Source organism: Microtus oregoni, unplaced genomic scaffold, assembly GCF_018167655.1.
Source record: "Microtus oregoni isolate MIOR12 unplaced genomic scaffold, Mior012 000057F_ref0000458, whole genome shotgun sequence".
NCBI classification, from domain to species: Eukaryota; Metazoa; Chordata; class Mammalia; order Rodentia; family Cricetidae; genus Microtus; species Microtus oregoni.
This window is the reverse complement of record NW_024543833.1, coordinates 813904-837090: the sequence shown is the minus strand read 5'-3', so window position 1 is coordinate 837090 and position 23187 is coordinate 813904. Positions and strand designations below refer to the sequence as shown.

Genomic DNA, 23187 nt, shown 5'->3' with positions numbered 1-23187 from the left:
ATAATTTTTCTTATGTCTTTCAAATGCACTTTGAGTTGATTTAGGCTTAATTGATTTTATGCTGGCTTGAGAAATGAAGGGTTAAACTTGCTGTCCATTCATATAAAAAAACCAGACTCATTCAATATCACTTATACAATAGGGACCTACTTATAGATCTTCAGGTACTCTAGTGGATTTCTAAGCTGATTGTTGCCATGGTAACCCTTGCTCCATGTGCCTTCAGCTTCTCTTGACCCACTTTGGTGTAGATGCATTTCTAACCGAGGGGTAGCAGGCATGCTCCCATTTCAATCCCCTTGGAGACTGTATCAGTAGCCAGGTTGCCCCTATTTCTTTCTTCAGTCCTCTAGATCTCCTTGGGCAGTGGTTCTCAATCTTGCTAATGTTGTGACCCTTTAATAGAGTTCCTCATATTGTAGTGACCCCCCCCCCCACATAAAATTATTTCATTGCTACTTCACAACTGAAATTTGACTACTATTATGAATCATAATGTAATGATATGCAGGATATGTTATTGTTGAGAACCACTGCTCTAGATCTTGGAAGGCTTTTTAAATGGAGGAGTTATGATCTCAAAGTTTGACACTTTGGAGAGATGGCTTAACTCCAATTCAAGAAGCATATTCTTCTAGAATCTATTGCCCCTCCCCTTGACAACTACTCTTGTGACACCCAAATCCACATATGAATCACACAATTATATTTTATGATTCGAGACCACTTTTAAGAGGCCATTCTGTATTAAAGCTGTTGATTTCTATCAGTATAAAGAAAGGTTGCAAGCCAGAACCAGTTTTCCTACTTCCAACTTGAGCACCATTTGCCTTAACCACACCCCCAGGTAGCTTTGGAAGGTTGAGACAACAGATCTCCTTAAGTGGTGCCTCTCAAACTTAACTTTTATTTTGGTGGTTCTGGGGGGTAAAACCAGGGTCTAGCATGGGCCAGACAAGTGCTCTTCCAGTGAAGTACATCCTTGGGCCACAAAATATTAAAACGGGGGTTATGTGACCTTCCTCTAAACATCCAAAACCCTCCGTGAAAGGGAATTTCATGTTAGCATAAATATTTGTCCACAAAGGGAAGCTAATGATCCTTAATTTTCGTTTAGTTTCAGGTCTTGTTCTCTTCATGTTTACATTTATGATTTCATCAGCACACAACTGTGTAAGTCGGTGTTATCATTGCAAGTGAGCTCCACTCTGTCAAAAGCCTTGGATTTGGATTAGCGCTGCATTCAAAACCAGCTGGGATGCTCGTCACAACTCTCCCATGATAACAGAGGTAGCGATTTTGAAAGCCTATCTAAAAAACCTGTAAATCTCGAGGAATGACCAAATAACTCAAGGTCCAAATGAAGGCCCCTCCTCTGGGAGACCCTCACATATGAGGACATCCGTCACTCATAACTGCTTCAAGTTCCTTTGACTGCTCAGTATTGCTAGTGAGGCTTACTGGATTAACTTGAATCTCCCAGGAAACATATGAAGAGGTAGGTAGCACGACAAACATTCAAGGAAACTGTCTTCTGGCATTGTCTTTACCGCTAGCAACCTGAAAGAGGCATTTCATATTTGGGTTTATGATGCTCCCCAGTGCTTAACACTGGGGCTCAATCTTTCAGCTGCCAGAGTTGAGTTAAAATCAAGATTACTGATGAATCTGTTTACAGCGATGTGGGCAGTCTTAAGTTTGGGGACTTTCTTCTTCCATAGGTAAAGGTGAAAAGTTGGGGCCTAGCAGCAGGGGCACAGTGAAGGTAAAATGGACCAGGGGCAGCAAATTCAAGAGCACACTTCCAGGGGCTCACACTTTACATTGAGCATTCGGGACCCAAGGTCCGGGCTGGAGAAAAACCCCTATCAGCTGCCCAGCGTTAACCCCAAGCACTCAGACAAGAACCCTCAACTCCACGGGTTTTCGCCCGCGACCCCCACCTCCACGAGGCCCCGCCCACTCATTTGCATAGGGCGCGCCCCTCTGCGGCCAGCACTCGGGTTTCTGCCGAGCTCTGCCGGCCCAGAGGCTCAGACCGGGCTGGGGGCGGGCCCGGGCCCGAGCACGTGTCCACTCGGGCCTCACGACGGAGGTGGGCGAGGGCTTAGCCACGGCGCTCCACCCAGAGGCGCCGGGGCGGGGGCCTGCGGGTGTGGCAGGCTGCGCGGCCTTCCGCGCTTCTCCACGAGCCCCGTGGGAGCGCGCCGGACACGAACTCCAGCGCCACCGCGGGCGGGCCACCCCACCCGGCCGCGCCTCGCCTCACGCTCGACGGGGAAGGCGGGACCAATCAGCGAGCGACGTCTCCCTTCCGATTCCAGGCCCCCCGACACGCTTCTCACACCCCGGGCTCCCCGTTCGCTGATTGGCTGCGTGTGCCGCCGGTCGGGCCGGAGGCGGGAGGCGGCGGCCCGCGCCTGCCCGCGCCCCGCTCGGCCCCCGGCCCTGCCCGCGGCGCCCGGCCTCCTTCCGTCCCTGCCTTGCTCCCTCCGTCTTCCGTGCGCGTCCCGCTCGGCCGGCGTGCCTCACGCCTAACGGGCGGCCGCGGGCGCCAATCAGCGGGCGGCAGGGTGCCAGCCCGGGGCTGCTCCGGCGAATCGGCGAGGCCCGCGGCTCGGGGAGGGAGGCGGGGCTACCGCGCGCGGCGGCGGAGGAGCAGCTCGCCAGCCTGCAGCTCGCGAGCGCTGTGCGAGCCGCCCGAAGGTAGGTGCTCGGCGGCCGCGGCCGGGGAGGAGGGCGGCGGCGAGGGGTGCGGGCAAGGCCGGGGCGCGGGGACGCGCCGAGCGGAGCTGGCGGCGCCCTCCCTCCCTCCCCGCCCGTCCGCTGGCCGCGGCGAGCGCGGGCCTGGGGGCGGGGCGGGGGCCCCGCGGCGCAGTTCCGCCTGCGCGCGCCCACTCCTCCCGCGGCGCGGAGCCCGTCGGAAGAGGAAGGAACAAAAGGTCCGAGGCTCGGCTCGGACGGGGCGGGACCTGGCGCTGGGTGCAGGTAAAGCCGGGGCGCCGGGACTCCCGGGCAGGGGTGTGCGGGGCCGGGTCACGTGGCCGCCCGTGTGGGGTGTGGCGGGCCGTGGCGCGCGGGCCGGGGTCGGCGCCGTGGGCAGGGCCGCGAGCCCCCGCCCCGCCCAGCCTGCTTGCGGCCCGCTTCAATCCCGGCGCGCGGCCGCACTCGCGGTTTGCGTTGCAGAAGGGCCCTGAGCCGACTTAGGGGCGTGTGGTACTTTGCTTCGCTTCCACTTTTTCCTTTTTTTTTTTTTTCCCCAATCCTCTTTCCTGTAGTCTTTGTTAAGCGTAACAGTCGCGGGTCCCGAATCGCAGTGTGTACTCACAAACACGCTCGTGGCTGAGACTCCCGGGCTCATCCTCCACGCACTTGGGAAAGTTGCTCCGTGGGTGCAGCCTATTAGTTTCTAGTCACACGCCTTTCGGAAGCATGCTAATTGATTGCACATACTTCAGACTTGGTTTTCACGATCGGTGCTTGGATTATTTTGTTTTAGGGAGACTGTCCTTGGGCCAGGTACTTTTGTCTTCTAACCCTTGCGTGTTATGGTTTCCTTGTGATCCTGAACAAAAGGAAAACAAAAATCGAGGTTGATTTTGTTATCCCTTCCTTTCGCCCTTAAAGGCAAATACTACCTGTTTGTTGTCCCACGAATTAAAAGAAAATAAAAAATGACCAGGTGAAAATAATTCAGAAACAGCGTACCACCTTTGTCAGGCCTTGTTGGAATATTCTAAATGGTAATGTTTTAAACTAATAAAACGACATTGTAAATAAATGAATCATCAGCCAAACTAAGCTGAAGATCATCTTTTTAACAGTGGTACCCTGATATGTCAGTTTCCAGAGTCCCTTTCGTGATTTCAGCTGACCCCTTAACACTGAGAGAGAGGATGTTTCTCTTGAGCCTAACACAAGAATACCTTTGCTGCCATACTGGAAATATCTTTCCTATTAGTTTACTTTGATCCCTGTAAAAAGCAATTCTCTCCTTTATAGAGAAGTGCTAAGTAGTTAAAACGAAGTTGGAATAGTTTCAATTTATGAGTTATTGAAGCAGATGGAATCCAGACATGGAAGAAGTATTATAGTTTAAGGGTTTTTTTCCTTTCCTTCCATTTAACTATGAAACAACTCCATAAGGAATTTTTTTTCTTTTAGGTCATTTGGCAAATGTTTATATTAAGTTCATAAAGTAACACTCTTGTTATTTTTATAATGTCTTTGTTTTTGCATAAACTTACCTGATGTGGTAAGAAAAATTGTTCTGATCTTTGGACATTACGTGATTAATGTTAAAATCCAAGTGACTTAAATGAGTTGAAGCTGCTCACTGGCCAGGCCTAACTACTGTACTGAGATTGGCGTTTCCTGTATTGTAGCTGCATCTCAAGTGATTTCATGTTGTAGGTGTTCAGCAAAGCTTGGTTTTCACGGTTCTAAGGTGCTCCTCACTAAACAGCTATGCAATCTGTATGGTTTACAAAGTAATAGTCTTGGGGAAAACTGCAGAGTAATTTCCTGTTTGGGGCCTGTTAGGCTTGACTGTGTGTTTGAACTCTCTGTAAGAATATTGGGGCTTGTTTTGTACACAGCCTTTTCCTTCAGGAGAACAGAGGTGGTACTGAATGAGGACAGCAATTGATACTATAGGTAACAATGTAGCTTTTACGCAGGCCTTTGCCTTAGGGAGGATGTACATGAACAAACTAACTCAGTTTAGCTGCATGAACTAGTGGATAAGGACCTTCTGAGTTTTTATATTCTGTCAAAACTATCAGATTTGACTTTTGGGCCTGTTTCCCTTCTTGCTGGGCTTTGATTCTGTTGGTTTAATGCTCTGGACTCCAGAAGCCTTATTCGCAGCAGCCTTTTTTATACAGGTGCTTTTGTAGTGCATGCAGGAGCTGTATATAGTGCAGTCTGGCAGATGGAGGTTTATTCATATTCTTGGGACAAGAATCCTTTTTAGGGGGTGGAGAGAGGCATATCTTTTTGGATTCTTTGTCTGTGTAGAAGCAGAAAAGACATTTTTAGGCCATTGGTTTCTGTAAGTGCAAAATGTTTTTCACTAAGTATTGCAAAGGTGTGTCAGAAACTTAATATAAAGAATTTGGTATCACTCTTATTGGACAAGTAACACTTGCCCACTTTCACACAAACTTTTTCTGTGGTTGGTCACACCAGTATTCCCGAGTGGAATTAGAAAAGTAAGAACTCCTGTCTGATGACCAAGGTCCCAGAGTGAATTATGTCAGAGTTTATAAGTTGAGCCTGAGCATTCAATAAATTCATTCACAGTAGGTTCTTGAAGTATGCTTGCACTGCTTTCTATCAAGTGTAAAGGATGGCATTAGGGCAGATGGATGTATTAGCTCCTATGTCACTAAGAACAATCTCTTCGTTGGGGTGGGGGGTAGTGTCTGCCACTTTGCAATTCCTTCAAATTGAAGAAGATATGGCTGATCTTTGAGAAACATGCTTGTTGAGCAGATACTCAGTTGCTAAGCTTACTTTGGTCTCAGTTTGATTAACCATTGCCCTTAGTAAAAGAGAGTGGTTAAGGAAAGAAAAGGAACTTGAGTCATTTGGGTTCCAGTGAAAGGAATATTGTATGCAAATAGTTAAGCCAAGAATGCGGGATTGGGCAGCATTGCCATGTAGTGGAATGGCGGTGGGGCTTGGACTAAAAGCAGTAGGCTGGTATTTGGTTTCTCATTGTGGTATTGGGTAAATTAAACTCCCAAGTCTTGGTTTTCTTACTAAACGTGGAAGAAGTAGCTTTTACCTCTTAAGATTGTTATAAAATTAGAGAACTGAGAGAGACCATTCTTTGAGACAGGAGTCTCAATTTAACGTTCTTGTTGTTCAGTTAGTTTTCTGGGCTCTTAATGCAAATGATTTGCTAATACTGTTATCCCTGACCTCCTATTAATTGGGATGAGAAACAGACATTGGGCAATGAGGCCTTCAGCCTAGTTGTACAAGTTTGTATCTTAAATCATAGGGGAATCCTTTCAGGTCCTTAGTTAGAACCCGTTAGTATTTATTTAAAATGTTTTTGAGAAAGTTATCTAGCATCTAAGTCCACAGTAGATTGAAACTAGTAGATGATGGGAAGTGTGGGAGGCTTAACAGGGTGTGGTGGGGAGTACATGGGAGGATGGGGGACTTCTAGCTTACTGTCTTTGTTAAGAGAAAACAGATAACAGCCTGGAGGGGATAATAGAGATAATCTTCAAGACACAAAAGAGTATCCCAAACTTGACTAGCGTGTCTGGGGCCATTCAGAGCAGCACCAGACCTGAAAGCCTAGCAGTAAATGTTCATCAATTAACTTAAATTTGGTTTGGGGAAGACCCTTTTAAACACCCTGTTAACTACTAACATACTTAGATGATTATTCAGGATGGTTTACAGATGGGGCAGAGAGCATTGTGCTGTAGCCAAGGACTTCATGAAAGATCCACAGTATCTTGTATACAAGAGCTCTTTCTCAGGATAGGTGACTTTTGGGATACAGCATCGGATCTGGAGAGAAGTCCATCCTTTCTTTAGCCTGCTGGTGTTAGGTGAGAGTTTTCTCTCAGGCTTTGAGAAACAGTATACTACAAGTTTCCTGGACAGAGCAAATGTGAACAATGCACCCGCCTCTGGTCAGGGTTTCTTGTTTCTTCATTTTATTAGCTTTGGTTTTGAGAAAAAAAAAATTACTGAGATGGGGCTTACTGTGTAGATCAGATTTTCTCAAACTGGCCTCAAACTTTCTGTGTAGATCAGGCTGGCCTTGAACTCATTAGTCCTTCTGACTCAGCCTACCAGATGCTGAGATTACAGGTATAAGCCAATATGCCTGGCGACTTTGGTTATTTATTTGGGTCCTACTTCATACCTCAGGGTTATTTTCTAAATCTCTATCAAATAATTGTTGGTGACCTTTTAGTAAAGCGTCTTAGCTGTAATAAAGAGACTACTCATTTTCATTAAAAATGCATGGGGACTGATTGCCTGTCACTGGTCAGTTTTGGTTATTTTTGTAATGTCGCGGTGAGGCCTTTAGCTATGATTCTAGATTTATGTCCTTAACTGCGGTTTTTAATTCACTTCAGTAATTTGATTAGGAAAATAAAATTTTGTCAGTCCAGTTGGATTTAGGCATTGCCTCTAGTTTAACCAGGTGGCTAGATACGTTACGGTGATTTTGTGATCTGTCCTCTTCCCTCACATTCTGCAGTGTGAGTGGTCTGTAGCTCAGTCAGTTTTGCTTAATCTTAGTACAGTTGCCTGGGGATTTGATGTGTTTTTTATGTTTGTTTTAAAAATATTCTTTCTTAGTTTTACACAAGCATAATATTCTTTGACCCCCCCATTAGCTGTTATTATTTTCCTCCCATCTCCCACCAAACCCCTTCCCAATAAAGATAACCTTTGCTCTTTTATTTATTATAGGTGCTTGCATGTGCATGTGTTGTGGATTATTTACTGGAAAAGGGATAACATAGTAGTGACTGTGCCTCTGAGGAATATGACTGCCTATAGCTATGGAACCTTAGGAGCCCCTCCTCTGTCCATAATGGACTCTTGATGGTTCCAGTCTCGTGCAGGTAACCACTGCAGCAGTCCCCATGCCCAGAAGATGCTGTTTCACAGCAATCTCTTTCACATCTTCTGTTCTTCCTTTTTCTTCTACTTCCTCGACCGTTGATATTCCCTAAGCCTTGGAGGAGAGTGATAGAGATGTCTTGTGTAGAGCTGAATACTCATCACATCTCTTAATTCTGAGCACTTTGATGGGTTATGATCTATATGCTAACCATCACCCACTCACTGCAAAAGCTAGTTTGTAATTATGTAGAAGGCGGTTGGATGCCTTGCTCATTTAGCAAACACCAGTAGTGGGTTTTTCCTTACCACCTGGGACCTCTCTAGTCAAGAGCTTTTTGCCAGGTTTACAGTTTCAGAAAGTAGTTGGTTATCCCCTAACAATCATGCCACCATTGCACCTGTGGGCACATCTTGCTTGGCAGGTTGATAACCTCAAAAGACTACAGCTAGGTCAAGCAGTTGATTTTTCTTTCCCTTTCAGTACTGTAAAAGCTGGCAGGGGGAATCTTCCAGCTCAGTTATAACGTGATTCCTTTATGTGCTGAAATCAAAGTGTGATATTTTTGGTAATAGAGTAATTATCTAGTTCTGGTGGTCAACCAAGAGATATGGCAATAGCTTATACGTACACACACACACACACACACACACACACACAAACACGTAAGACGGGGTAGGGGAGAGATCTCCCTCATGATAACTCATAGAACGGTATCTTATAGCCTGGCATTGGAGATTTATTTCATTTAATAATGCATGACTTTCAGTAACAGCATTATCTACCTGTGCAGATACCCCCCTTCAAATTTTTATTTTGTTTTATTTTTAAATTGTCTTCCAAAGTAGTAGGTTTCCATATGACTCTTTCATACATCATTAGTTTGGTTAATCCTCTTCCCCCACCTCTTCATTTCTCCGCCCCCCATTTCCTTTCTAGCCTTGGCCTCTACAGACACTGTTGTACCTACGAAGAAATCCTGAACAAATTCTAAGTTTCTTGTTAACATTTGGAACTTAATGTGAAATTGTTACTGATTTTTTTTTTTTAGATGTACAAGCTTTGAAAATGTGGAGTTTGTTGGCTAAAAGTCTATAAAGTCTGTAAGTAGCTTTTATGCAGTTGCAGCTGAAGGAAGGCCTGTGTTTCTTTGAGTTATCTGCAAAGCCCCACTTCTTTCTCTTTTTTGGCTGGGTACCTGTAGGTTTAATGTATTCAGGAAGGAAGAATACTCTGTGAAAAGATTCAAAATAATTTTTTAAATTGGTAGTAATAATAGGAAGGGGGAGTGGGCATTCTTGCTCACAGGGGCCTTTAAAGCTTGCTTGCGGAGCAGGAGTTCTATAGAAGCCTGGGCTGTGTATGTGTCCGGTAGCAGTCAGATGTGGTACCTGTTCAGCACTTGAAGTACAGATGATTTGGCTGAGGACCTGAAGTTAGATTTTATGTTGTTTTAGTTAATTTTCATCTAACTTTAGATGGCTATATTATAGGTATTGGCTGCTGTATTAGACATCACAGGCAAAGACCACTTTTACCATTGTAGAAAGTTGTATTGGCAGCAGCTGCTCTAGATGTGCTAAGTTAAATTTGTAGCCTACAAGCACTGCCACATGATTGATGTGGGACTACTAGGTGATGCGTCAAGAGTAGACAAAACAGACCTGGGGACTGGAAAGGCCATTAAGAAAACATGGCACTCTGCTGACTTGCATTTGGGCCTGTGCAGTCTTGTGCTGGTGTGCATTTATGGTCTGGGATGCTTACGAGCTGATGATAGAGAAGCAGCTTCCACACAGCCTATTAAATGTGTAAATTTGGCTAGCATGGAACAGGTAGTCTACACAGGGTTCACTCCCTGTGTCAGGTAGAGCTTCACTGAACTAAATGAAACAGCTTGTCTACATAGAGCTTACCCCTTATGTGGGGTGGATTCATTGAACTAACTGCCTGCTTTAGGGGTTAGATCCAGACACACATTTGGTTGTAACAGTCCATAAAATTGCACATGTGAATGTTTTCTTCTTGTTTAGAAGGCACATTACTTACCATCCTCCGTGAGGCTGACTTAGGTTCTTCTTTACTAGTTTAAAACTTTGGAAGGAACCTTATTACTAAGAGAATTGAAGAATCTGATTTTCATTTTTTAAAATATATATTTTAATTGGGTTAGTGGTGAGGTTTGAATCACTAAGCAAACACTACTCCTGAGCTATATCCTCTACTCTGTTTTAATTTTAAAAATCCTTATTATTGCCTTCTTACTAGTGATTTCTTTGATTAACACAAGAAATTTCAGGTCATTTGTGATGTTTTTCTCTGTTTAGTGTGCTGTGTTTGCCAACAGTCTAAAGTAGTGATTCTTACAATATTTCCCTTGGAGCGTTATATATCCTATAAGGCATTCATCATTCTCTTTTCAATTTTTTTTGTTAACATAGTGAACTTTGAGTTTCTCTTAAAAATCTGTTATTTATTGTTGTGTATGATGTGGGTGTGTGTGCCAAGGTGCTCATGTGGAGGTCAGAGAAGAGTTTTATGGAGTTGGTTCTCTCTCTACCTTTTATAGGTTCTGTAGGAAGAATTAAGGTAATTGAGCTGGCAGTGACGATCCCACCTCGTCACTTTTTATTTTTTGTACGTAGGATGTGGGGGGGGGGGGGAAGGGTGCGCACACACAGGCCAGAACCTCAAGGACATGAGGTGTCTCCCATCTCTGCCTTAGTCCCTCTAGATAGTGTCTCAGTTGAACCTGCAGCTTTCTGTTTTACACTTAGGCTGGTGGCCAACAAGCTCCAGTGATGCTCCTGTCTCTGTTCCCCTCCTACCTTTTTTACATGGGTGCTGGGGATGCAAACTCAGGTACACATGCTTGTGCTGCAAGTGCTTTTACCTATTGAGCCACTTCCCCAGTTCTGGTTTCTGTTGAAGTAAAAATTCAAGTATGTATTAGGGAATACTTTATATTCCTCAGCCATTTGAAAGAACAGTTTATATTTGCTTGCTCTCTCATGTTCGTTCTCTCTCTCATGTTCTGTCTGTCTGTCTGTCTGTCTGTCACCAGGGATTGTACCTGGAGTTTCTTACATCCTAGACAAGTGCTCTATCACTGAGCTACCTCTCTAGCCCTGCATTTGCTTTCTGTATTTGACTCCTGCTTCTGTTCTCCATTTGAGCTTTTGGCAAGGATTTTGCTTGCCAGATTTTCTCCTATTCCCTTAGATGAAATGTCAAGTTTCATAGTCTTTTTCCCAAATGGTTGTGCTACTTTCATCATCGTTTGCTGGAATGAACAATTTTATCCAAATACTGTTTGATTTGTTTGGTTGTTTACTTTTCCCAGAGAAGGTCACCTTGTGTAGTCCAGGAGAGGAACTTGAGATCTTCCTGACTCAGCCTTTTAGTGCTGGGATCAAAGGTCTGTGTGATCATGTCCACTCTCGGTTTCCTGTGGTGACATGCAAACATGCCAGCACAGACACAGGTCAGGACCATTTCTTCTACTTTAAACACACAGCAGTGTCAGATAAAATAGACTACAAATTTTCTCATGTGTTTAGTTGAGAAAGGGAGAGATGGTGATAGTAGGAAAAGTAAGTCAAAAGTCAAGCTTCTGCTTTATTGAAACATTTGCTTCTGGGAGGAGCTAGGGAATACTAGTTTACAGCTGGATTTTAGTATCACAGGAAGGTGAAACAGTAATTGTAAAAGAAACTACAGCCACAGTTAAATGTGGCATGATGTACATGTGGGGAGTGTGTTAGTCTGTCTTGATAATCAGAGGATACACAAGTCTTTGCCACTCACCTGCCTTTGCAAAGGCAAATAGTGCTACCAAGCTTTTGTTCACCTACAGGCATACTTGGACAAATAGTGTCTTTTAGCACATTGCTCAAATATTATACTTGGAAGTTCATCTCAGATTGTTTTATGTCAGTACATGATAAATGCCTTTTGTTCTGGTTATGTTAGCATTCAGGTTTTATACATTTTACATGTTGTGTGTGTTGTGTTCACATTCACACTTGTGCGTGCACATATCATGGTGTGCTTTTGGAGGTCACAAGACAGCTTATAGAAATTGGTTCTTCTTCAACATAAGTATTTTGGGGATTATCTTAGGTCATCAGGCTTGGTGGCAAGTACCCTTTTTGTTTTGTTTTTGTTTTTTTCGAGACAGGGTTTTTTTGTGTAACAGCCCTAGCTGTCCTGAAACTAACTCTGTAGACCAGCCTGCCTTCGAACTCACAGAGATCTGCCTGCCTCTGCCTCCCGAGTGCTGGGATTTAAGATGTGGGCCACTAATGCCCAGAGGTGACAAGTGCCTTTACTCTTTTGCTGGGCATTTAAATTATTTTTAGTTTTATGATACTAGAAACAGTGTGACAGCAGAGCCCTACCTTGTTAAGTGCCTGTACAGCTGTGCCTCTTAGATTTAGAGTAGTGTGCCAAGAATATCTGTCTTAGGGACGGGAAATTTAATAATTTCTGTATAGGTAATAGTTATACATATAGTACACAAATCAAAAGCAACTATATAGGAAATTGAAGTGCAAAGTAATTTCTCTCATCTCCTACATGTAGTTTTGCTTTGCAGAAATGTTCCTATTATTACTAGTTTTACATATTTTGGAGCTATTCTGTCTGGCATGATAGCCTTTAACTGTGTGTGACTCCAACAGCTCTTAAGATGGTTCATCTGAATTGTGACGGACTATAAGGATAGGACACACAGTGTTAGATTTCTAACACTTAGTGCAAAACATAAAATGTAGAATGTCTCAGTGTTTTTACTACTCTGTAACAGTTAATTACAAAGAAATGCTTCCAGAAGTACAAATAATTGGAAGGAAAAGAGTGACAAGTTAGAGCTCATTGATATGAGATGTGGCATGGTTTTGTGAATTCACCAAAGGTACATGCATGAACAGAAAAGGTGAGTTGGAACTTTATGAACTTTTGTGCATTAAAGAAAATAAAATGTGAAGATAATTCTCAAAATGAGAGATTATATTTGGAAATAGTGTATCTTATAAAGGTTTAGTGTCCAGAGTGTTTATTTAAAGAGTTCTAGAACAAAAGAATTAAAAAATGGGTAAAGGGACTCAAATGGACATTTCTCTGACGATACAAGGATGGACAGAGGCATTTGAAAATACACTCAGTAGTATTGATCATCACTAAATCAGAACAGTCACCTCATTTCTGGGAGAATAGAAATTCAGATTGAGAGTAATTGTTCAGTTAACTTAGTGCTGTGTTGGGAAAACCAGAGCCATTCTCGTCCTTTGATCTGTATGGCCTGTTTTTTCATCCCTCAACTTCCAGCTTTTTCCTCAACATTGTGAGGTTTCCCTGTCATCAACTATGGCTTAGGTGGGCTTTGACCCTTTGCTGTACTTCAGTTGTGATGGCCTCTTTCATGTTGAAACATCTGTGTTCTAGTTTGGAGATTTTCCTTGGTTTCTTTGGTACCTTCCTCTCTGTTAACTCTGTTGTCTTTCTGGAACTCCTGTTTGGACCTTGGACCTCAGAATTGCTCCTCCTATTTTATTTTCTTCACGTTTATGCTCTTTTTGTTTTCTACCTTTGGGGAGTTTTCATGTATTCTTTTACTCCTCTATTGCTGTGTGTGTGTGGGTGGATGGGGGTGATTGTTCTGTCTTCCTCAGCTACTACACTGAGAGTTCTCCTCTGTGCTCCCTCGGAGTGCATGCTGCTTTTGCGTCAGTGTTGCTCTGTCGTCTTGATGATTGAATTTTTTTCTCCTTTATGTATATATCAATTTTCTTGAAGCTCCTTTTTTGTTTTTGCCATTTTTCTTCAGGTAGTCAATGATTGTATTTATGATTCACCAAGAAGTTGGGGTCTGCAAAAGATAGTGAATATGAACAAGGGGTTGCTAGGAATAGAGCCCCAAATAGTCAGCAGTGGTGAAGATGTCACTGAAGTCCTTATCATGATCCCTGTATATAAAACTCATCCTATAGCTAAACTTAGAAGGTTCAGACAATGTCAGGTGATAATTGAATAGGCTCATAATTCTTTGGAGAGTTAGTAATTGGTATAACTACTTTGGTAGTACTTGATAAATTTGTTCATTTGTGAGTCCTCTGTACCATTTCTCCTTCTTGATAGTATGTTTCAAGGCTTTATTATGTATTTAAGATGTTACAAACACAGAATCAAAACTTGTTACCTACCTTTTTCCTTCTGATTTTTAAAACTGATATACCTTGGTTCTCCTCCGTCATGGTTCATTGGAGAAATAGAGTACAGCCTGCTGGGAGATGTCTCTGCAGAGTGTATGCATGAATGAATGCTCATTAGGTTGCAGTATGAAGTGTGCGTGCTGTGGTACTCTCGGTTACAGAGTTTAAAAGTGCTTGCACTGGGACAGCATTGACATGGTGTAGAAAGCGTGTGTACTAGAGCATACATGGAGTACTCCTGAGAGTAGAAACAGGGTCTCTAGTAACTGCCAAGATGACACTCACCAGTGGCCATGAGCCATGCAATGCCTTGCTGTATTCAGCTAGAGTGAGAGAGCTAGGTAGGATACAGGTTTTCATATGTATAGGTCAGCACAGGTAGCTACAACACTGAGTGAAGAAAGTTAATTGACCAGAGTTGGGTTCAACATAAGCTTATAAAGTGTACACAATTTTAGATTATACAGTGTGGCAGAACTCCTAAGTGAACAGTGGCAGGCAGGATGGTTCTTTCTAAGAAGCACCTAGAAGGGAATGGAAGTAGTAAGGTAGGGGTAGAACTTTTTTTACTGTATTTGCATGCTTTATATTTGATGACTCTACAGTCCTAACATTTTACAGTGGGTCAAAGGATAGGGACGTTTAATATGAAGTGTGTGTTCTTGGTGCCGGAAATGGAATGCAGTGCCACTTACACATATAGAGTAAGCCATACTTAGAACCTTGCTGTTTTTAACATCCCATCTCAATAATAAAGATAACTTGGAGGAATGAATAAATTTAGCTCAATGTGTGAGACCTTTGTGGAAAAATTAGATAACATTTTGATGGATATCGAGTCCAAAATAACTACAAATACTACATTTTCATACACAAATATATTCATAAATTTATTGTATTTCTGTGGGGCTTTTGTATGGAACTTCTGTATCCCAGAAGATAATATCAGAGGATGAAAAACCATCCTAGTCATTTGGAGGTTTTTGTTTGTTTGTTTTTAGAATGCATATTCTCTGGTATCATTTGCATCAAAATGGTTTAAAAAAGAACAACGGTTGAAAAGTGCATAGGAGAGGAGTCACAGTTCAATAAAATATGTAGATAATGCTGTTTGTAAAACTTGGAGATTTATCAGTAATGAGAAGACTTGGTTAGAAACTTGATAGTCAGATCTTACCTAATTGAAACTTTCCAGTGAGTAATCTTGGGATCTCAGTTTTAGTAAGGTATTTTGTAAACTGTCTTTGGCAGTAAAGACTGTCTTCTGTTCTTTCAAAACCCTCATTATATAACTACCACTTCTTGCTGGAATTAGAAAGAGGTACCCTCTGAACTTAGTTTTTAGTTCTTGCAGATGCTAGAAAGCAAAACTCTTCATGCCAGTGAGCTGCTGCCACACTGTTGAAGAAAACCTTGCTATTTTATAAATGATTCATTCACATTTTTGTGGTAGGCTTTTAAGTTGAGTTTTATTTTTTTGTTCCATTTGTATTCAACTTGGAACAAATTGCTATGTCTTGTCAGTTTATTTTCAATGCATTTACATTTCAAGCAGTGGCTAAATACTTGTTAAAAGTACAATAAATGGCCACCCAGTATCGTAATAAGTATTGCTGAAAATGTTATGACATAATGTAAGAATCATCCAGAGAAATGATTACCTGGTTACCATGATAGGGAAAGTTATTGTTGGTAACTAAGTGTTTGCTTGATTCCAGATTGGTCATAATTGGTCCTTAAGATAAGGGACACATATGTGGTAGCACAGGTCATGTCATTCAGATAACTCAGAACAGGTTTATAGTTAAGGTATTTTCATTTTCATGAAGCAATTTTATAGAAAAAAATTGAGATATGCAAGGTCACATCTTCACTTGTAACTACAGTGCAGTGGGGGAAGCTGCTGGGGTCTTCCTGAAGAGAAGTCCGGGACTTGTGTTCTTGCTGATGGTCAGGAGATTTAGTTATTTGTTTTGAGCCTCAATTCTTGTGACTGGAATAATTGAACCAAAAATCTAGAAACTTTTTAGGTTTTCAAGACAGGGTTTCTCTGTGTAGCTTTGGAGCCCGTCCTGGAACTTCCTCTGTAAACCAGGCTGGCCTTGAACTCACCGAGATCCACCAGTCTCTGCCTCTTGAGTGCTGGAACTAAAGGTGTGCACTACTACTGCCCGACTGAGTATAGGAACTTTCAAGATAAAGTCTTAGACTTTTTCTTTTTTGCCAGTTTTTCACAGGACACATGGATCAGCTACTAATCCAGGAAAAGGATTTATCCTAAAAGATCTCAGTAGCCACAGCAGGCTAAATGGCCTTGAAGCAAGCTGGTTCTGCTGGTCTACAATTGGTCTGCTGAGCTTGGCCCACTTGCCTGTGTGCCCTGTCTAGTCTCTCCCGCTCTACTGTATTTATATGACCCTAACTGTGTGCGAAGCACATCTGCTTGTTTAACAGTGTGTATAAACTGATCCTGATACCTTGCTCTTGAGATTTACCCTCCCACACCGTGTTCCCCATGGTGTTGAATGCACCAGTGCATATTTGCCTGCTAGACCAGGAAACAACCCCACATACCTTTGAATCATAAATGCCCACATCTAGTTGGTCATTAATTAGTACATGTGAATTGTCTCCGGAATTAGTCTTTTTTTTTTTCTTCAGTGATTTTATTAGTATGGTCACAAGTTTGACACCTACAGGTCGCTGTTCAGAGCTGGTGACAGATACTGTAAAAAAAAAAAGTGAACTATTGAAGTATGGCAAGATTTAAAATGTCAGCTCAGAATGATCGTGCAGGCCCCATGCATTGATGCCTTCGTCCTAATTGGACGACCCCCCTCTGCCTATCCTCATGGCTCTGTACCGTTTTTAAGGGCAACAGCGTTGAGCCTTCCCTGGAGCTTGGTGACTGACCACACCTAGTTTCAACCTGCTGGGGTGAAAATATGACTGTTGCTAATGCGAAATTACAGTCTTCCTGATGAGCACAAATTGTGATGGCTCGAACCCTTCTCATGTTCTGTCACAGTGCTTCCAGAACCCACGTTCTAGTGATTAGCTCCTAAATTGTTTCCTCACTTCAGAAGACATGCTGAACTTGCAGCCTGTGAGCTATCTGAGACTTCTGCGGTACCTCTCCTCTCCAAAGGTTGAATTAATCATGTTCTCTGTACTAGAAAGAGACTGTGCCACATGGTGTTATATAGTTAGCTTCCCTAGAGCATACTTGTGGTACAGTAAAAATACAACAGGACCATAAGTATGTTCTTTGCTTCCTGCTAGTGTTACAAAGATTATTGTGCATCTGATGGGGTTTTATATGTCTGCCTTTTTGTCAGATTGAAGCTTGATGTATTGTACTGTTGCTTGTCTTTTATCCGTCAGCTCTTGTTGGTAGTTGAACAGCTCTTGTTCTGATTGTTGCTCCTTTATTGCCTTACAGCTCCCCAGCTTACCAGACTCTACCTGCCCACTGGGTCTGCTCTATTGCCAAGGAAAGTTCTAGAATCCAGTTAATTAACTCTGCTTGCATTTTTTGGTGTCTATAAACTTTGAAAGCTGTCAGTGCTGTCATGCAGTCTTGGTAGACAGACTAAATATGTCCATAAATGGGACCTGGAGCTACATTGATGGAGATCTTGGGTAGATGTCCTGAATGAATCTTTGAGGCTCTGCTGCCTGCTTTTCCCTTCTGAGGGAAGTGAGTATGACTTTTAGTTTGATCATGACAGTTGTTTCTAAGCAGCCTAGTTCTTCATTGAATCCCTGCTTTGAGAATGATCTTTTAAAAAGTGGAAAGTCCTTCTGAGAACATGCTTAATATGTTTTGTAATTTTTTTGTTTTTGCCATAGTGTAGCTCTATTATGACAGTCATAGCCAATAGCCTTAAATACATTTGTCTTGGTTGTTATTTGGGCATTTAGTTTTGTCCTCAAAACAATAAACAAAAATTTTCCCCAGGCTTCTTGCAAATATGTGGCTCCCTGTCCTGCACACCCTGTAACAGGTTGTGGGAAGACACCCCGGGGCTTAGATTTCCTGGAGAGGTAGTTTCTTCCCTTCTGGTGTTAGGGTCTTAGTGTGTACTGCTGTGGGGAAGCTTCTGAGAAGGTTTTAAAGACATTTAACTCATTTATCAGCATCTTAGTATATTTGTTCACATGCTATTGCCCTTTTAATTGATTGTTAATTGATTTTTGTTTCACTCACAATACACATCTGAAAGTGCATAGTTCCAAGTGTTCAGCTCTGTGGGTTTGAATAGCTGTGTGCTCTCATGTGAGTGACAAGAAACAGTGTTACTGTCTCAAAAGGGTGCTTTGTGCCTTGGTAGGCATCCCATTCTGTTCCTCCGTGCTTTTGAGACAGCCACTTTGTCTTCTGTCCCTAAATTAGTTCTGTCTGTTTTGGGAAGTCATAAATCAATCAAACTGTGTATATATGGTGCTTTTGAGATTTACCCATGTTGTGTAAGTAGTTGGCTGGGTTTGTTTCTGAGCGGTACCTTGTTTGAATATACTACATTTCAAAATGTTAAACTAGTTTTGATAGTTTCCGGTTTGGGGCTATAGTAAATTATGGTTGTGAATATTACTTTTTATTTGTATATATGTACATTTGCCTGTATGAGTTTATGTGCACCATGTGCTTGCTGGTGCCCATGGAGATCAGAGGGCATCACATCCATTACCTGATCTGGGTGCTGGGAGCTGACCCTGAGCCCTGAGAGGAGTAAGTGCTGCTCACCGCTGAGCCAGCACTCTAGCATCCTTTTCTTTTTGTTTTTCTGAGACAGGGTTTCTCTGTGTATCCCTAGTTGTCCTGGTACTTACTTTGTAGATCAGGCTGGCCTCGAACTCACAGAGATCTGCCTGCCTCTGTCTCCTGAGTGCTGGGATTAAAGGTGTGCACCACCACTGCCTGGCTTATTATGAGCATTCTTAACACAGCTCTCCTCCTCCTCTCCATCTCTGTCCATGAGTGAATTTTGCCAAGCTAGATTTGAGTTTGTAATCCTCCTGCCTCAGTCACCCGAGGGTTCAGATTACAGGCATGTGTCACCAAACTCTCAGGTTGTATAGGTCAGTTTTTAAAAATGAACATAGTGTCATATTTTTTTGAAGAATTTGTTTACATTTATTTATTTTGGAGCAGGGGACATATGCTTGGAGTGCCAGCTTTGCTGACACCTGAGTTAGTCTGTTTGTGCTGTTTTAGGCAGTCAGTGTACCAGTAGGATACTAAGGTAGTCTGTGTTTTCACTAACTCTTGGCATTGTCAGAAAAATTGACAACCTTTGTAAGTGATGAAATAGTATTTCATTTTGGTTTTAATTTACATTTTTCTGACAGTAGTGGTATTAAACATCCCCTAGTATGATCTTTTACTCTCTTTGATTAAATATTTGTAATTTGTTACTCTTATTTAACAAATTATTTTGTTAGTTTTATACATTCTAAATTATAGTCCATTGTCAGATACACATATTGTAAAACTTGCCCCAATCTGTGACTTGTCCATTTACCTTTCAGTGGAACTTTCTTTCTTTAATATTTATTTATTTATTATATTAGGTATACAGCATTCCTTCCATGTGTGCCTGCAAGCCAGAAGGGGGCGCCAGGTCTCATTATAGATGGCTGTGAGCCACCATATGGTTGCTGGGAATTGATCTCAGGACCTCTGGAAGAGCAACCAGTGCTCTTAACCTCTGAGTCATCTCTCCAGCCCCTCAGTGGAACTTTCATATAAGTATTCTTTAACTTGGATGTCTTACTTTATAGGAATTAATGGTTGGTGCTTTTTAAAGTTTTTTTTTTGTTTGTTTGTTTTGTTTTTTGTTTTTCAAGACAGGGTTTCTCTGTAGCTTTGGAGCCTGTCCTGGAACTAGCTCTAGTAGACCAGGCTGGTCTCGAACTCACAGAGATCCGCCTGCCTCTGCCTCCCGAGTGCTGGGATTAAAGGTGTGCGCCACCACCGCTCGTCAAAAGTTTTTTTTTTAATATTTATTTATTTATTTATTTATTTATTATGTATACAATATTCTTTCTGTGTGTATGTCTGCAGGCCAGAAGAGGGCACCAGACCTCTTTACAGATGGTTGTGAGCCATCATGTGGTTGCCAGGAATTGAACTCAGGACCTTTGGAAGAGCAGGCAATGCTCTTAACTGCTGAGCCATCTCGCCAGCCCCCTCGTCAAAAGTTTTTAAGGTCATAAAAATACTCTTTTTCTCCTCCAGAGCTAAAGATTCTGTCCAGCCATGAACAATGATGTGAGGAAGGGGTCGGTGCTTTTCGTCCACGTGTTGGAAAATTGTTGGAATGTAGACTAACTTGGTGGAAAGTAGGCTGTTAATCTGTAGGCTCTTCTGGGCATCCTCGCCCACTAGAATCGTAGCCTTTCCCTCTGAACCTACTCTGTAATTACTAAGACTGTTTAGGCTTTTTAATTTTTGTTTTTGGTTCTTTTCAAGTCTTGAAATAAGGTAAGGTAGGTCACTTAGTTTCCTTTTTCATTCTCAAAATTGAGTTTGACTATTCTACATCTTTTTTGTTTCCATGTGAATTTTTAGTATTTTCCCTCTTGATCTGCAGGTCATTGAACCCAAAGCTTCATCCTTGCTCTAAGTGCTCTACCCTCTGAACTGTACTTGGCTGGAGCTCAGCATGCTGAGACATTTCAAGTCGGGAAGACTAGACATTAAATAAGTATAATTAACATTTCTTCCTGGATGTTCTGGGATCTCCACCCTGTTCACACCTTTGTGGTTCACTTTGGATACTTTAATTTGGCCTGTCTTCAAGTTCACTGTGTGAACTGATAAAGAATGACTTCAGGACATAAAGCTGGTATAAAAATCTAGTTTACAAAGTAGTACCGTACGTAATAAAAAGGACTGATATGGTGAGAGTGGGTGGAGATATATGTTTGTGTTCATAGCTGTAAAACAACAGATTAAAAAGGCAAGACGCCGATAGGATGGGCAGACACTTGTTATGTAGTGTGACTTTGGAAATGTATAAACATTTACATGATGGGTATAAAATTTAAGGAAAAGAATAATTCTTAAGTGGAAGGCACAAAGAAATAGATCTGTCTCACATTGCTGTCACTGCTGGAGAAAGTGACTATTTTAGGTGACTTTCTAAGGGAGTTTCCTGAGTGTCCTCAGTAGATAGAGATGTAAAGAAATCTTAAATGTTGTATAATAATCTTAGTTTTAGAAATTACATTGATATTATGTTAGACTTTTTTCTATATATAGTAAGATAATACAAGTGACTATTTAAAACCAGTGTTAGAGGAAGGGACATGAGAATAAACCAGAGTTATAGTGCACTGAATGGATCCCCCCCCCCCAACCTGTCCAGGACCTGTGATGTGATTTTATTTGGATAAAAAAAGGTCTTTTGTCAGATACACTTACAGATCTTGAGATGAGGTTGTTATGAGTCTTCCTGATGAACCCCCAGCCCAGTGCCCTTATGGTAATGTTTGTGGTAATGCATGACAGCAGCCCCAGGAAACTAATAGAAATAATAGACATTAAAATGAAATACTTAACCCGATTTAACTTTAAGTAAATGTGTTTTAGGTTAAACACACAGCCCTAACTGATGAGGGAAAGTTCCTTTAAAGAATTATAGATAATAATAGATGGAATAGACTGAGAAAGTAACCCTAATAAATAGATCTTGCCACTGGTCATTAAAGGGTGATCAATCATATTGCATAGAAAGATGATAGAAGTTCTTAGCCTGCAAATTGGTACAGCAGGTAGAACATTGTTGGCTTATAGATAAATAATGTGATACAAACCACACAGTGTCTATTGATGGAGGTTGAAATAAAAGCTAAAGTATGTATAGCTAACCTCCTGTTGTATGGATAGAAGAATAAATTTATGAATTTATGACCCCACAAGGAAAGCAATTAGAGAATGTAAAGTCACATAGATGTTACTTCCTGAATCAGTTTTATGAAGAAAAAAAAAACAAAATTGTTCTTAATTTTGTTGTGTATATTACTAGATAACAGTAAAGGGGCAGGAGAGATGGCTCAGAGGTTAAGAGCACTGGCTACTCTTCCAGAGGTCCTAAGTTCAATTCCCCCCACCACATGGTGGTTTACAACCATCTGTAATGAGATCTGGTGCCCTCTTCTGCCATGTGTAGGCATAATAAAAAAGAAAAATCTAGGTAACAGTGAAAACGGGTGTTAGGAATAGGTAGAATTAAAGCTGATGAGGTTGAATAGAGCCTTTCTCCACAAGTGTGCTTGATTTTCTTTATTCTTAATGAAAATTTAAAATTTAAAAACCAGGTGGTAGTGGTGTACATCTTTAATCCCAGCACTCGGGAGGCAGGGGCAGGTGCGTCTCTGTGAGTTCGAGGCCAGCCTGATCTACAGACTGAGCTCCAGGACAGGCACCAAAGCTACAGAGAAGCCCTGTCTTTAAAAACCAAAACTCTGTGAACAGTTGGTTTGTGTATATTTTAGGTCTCCCTCGCCCTCATTGTTGGGAGGGTTGAATCCAGAGCCTGTTCATGTTAGACAAGTAGTCCACTACTTAACTATGTATATGCCAAGCCTTGATTTTTTTGCTAATTCTTTTGAGACTAGAATGAGGTTCTAAAAATGTAAGAAAAATTGATCTTTGTGAAAATATTTTAATTACTATCAAGTGTTAATTTGTAAAAATTTAAGAGTAGAGAGAAATGGCTTTAGTAAAATTGTCCGGAGCATTTATAAAGATTTTTATTTGAAAAATCATATTTGCCTAAGATTTGAGTCATTCTGATTTTTAAAAGGATTTGTTGCTACAATTCAGCATTTTACTGAATATTGAATTCCAGATTGAAGAATTCGAATTTTTGTTTGCTATGGTTTGCATTCGATAGCATGTTGAAATCACTACTTTAATTTAGTTTTAAAATTAATGTTTCAATGTCTTTTCTAGGGTATATTTCCAGGCTGTTTCTGAGTGTGGATTGTAACCTTTGGTAAGAAAATGTCGTCCATCTTGCCATTCACTCCGCCAGTGGTGAAAAGACTTTTGGGATGGAAAAAATCAGCCAGTGGGTCTGGAGGAGCAGGTGGCGGGGAACAGAACGGACAGGAAGAAAAGTGGTGTGAGAAAGCCGTGAAAAGTCTGGTGAAGAAGCTAAAGAAAACAGGACGATTAGATGAGCTCGAGAAAGCCATCACAACTCAGAACTGCAATACTAAGTGTGTCACCATCCCCAGGTAAGTGAGGCGGGGCCGGGCATGCGGAAGGCACCTGGAGAGAGGGCATCTGTACATAGTGCTTGTTAAAATACAGTTATTTTGTTCTCTTTAATCCTGTTTATTTTACAGTTTAGTTTC

General features: G+C 41.8%; 1 protein-coding gene across 3 annotated transcripts in view; it reads left to right on the top strand.

Moving 5' to 3' along the window:
• Positions 1-2196: 2196 nt before the first annotated feature.
• The window catches only part of Smad2 (SMAD family member 2), a 62295-nt gene continuing 41304 nt past the window's right edge, over positions 2197-23187 (top strand). Inside the window, exons 1-2 of one of the 3 annotated variants that reach the window (XM_041639174.1) lie at positions 2197-2706; positions 22781-23067. In XM_041639174.1, coding sequence (XP_041495108.1) covers positions 22832-23067 — 236 coding nt within the window. In that variant the 5' untranslated portion in view covers positions 2197-2706; positions 22781-22831. Of the gene's footprint in view, positions 2707-2847; positions 2989-22780; positions 23068-23187 lie in introns of those variants that run through there. The other 2 variants (XM_041639172.1, XM_041639173.1) reach the window with 2 other exon arrangements.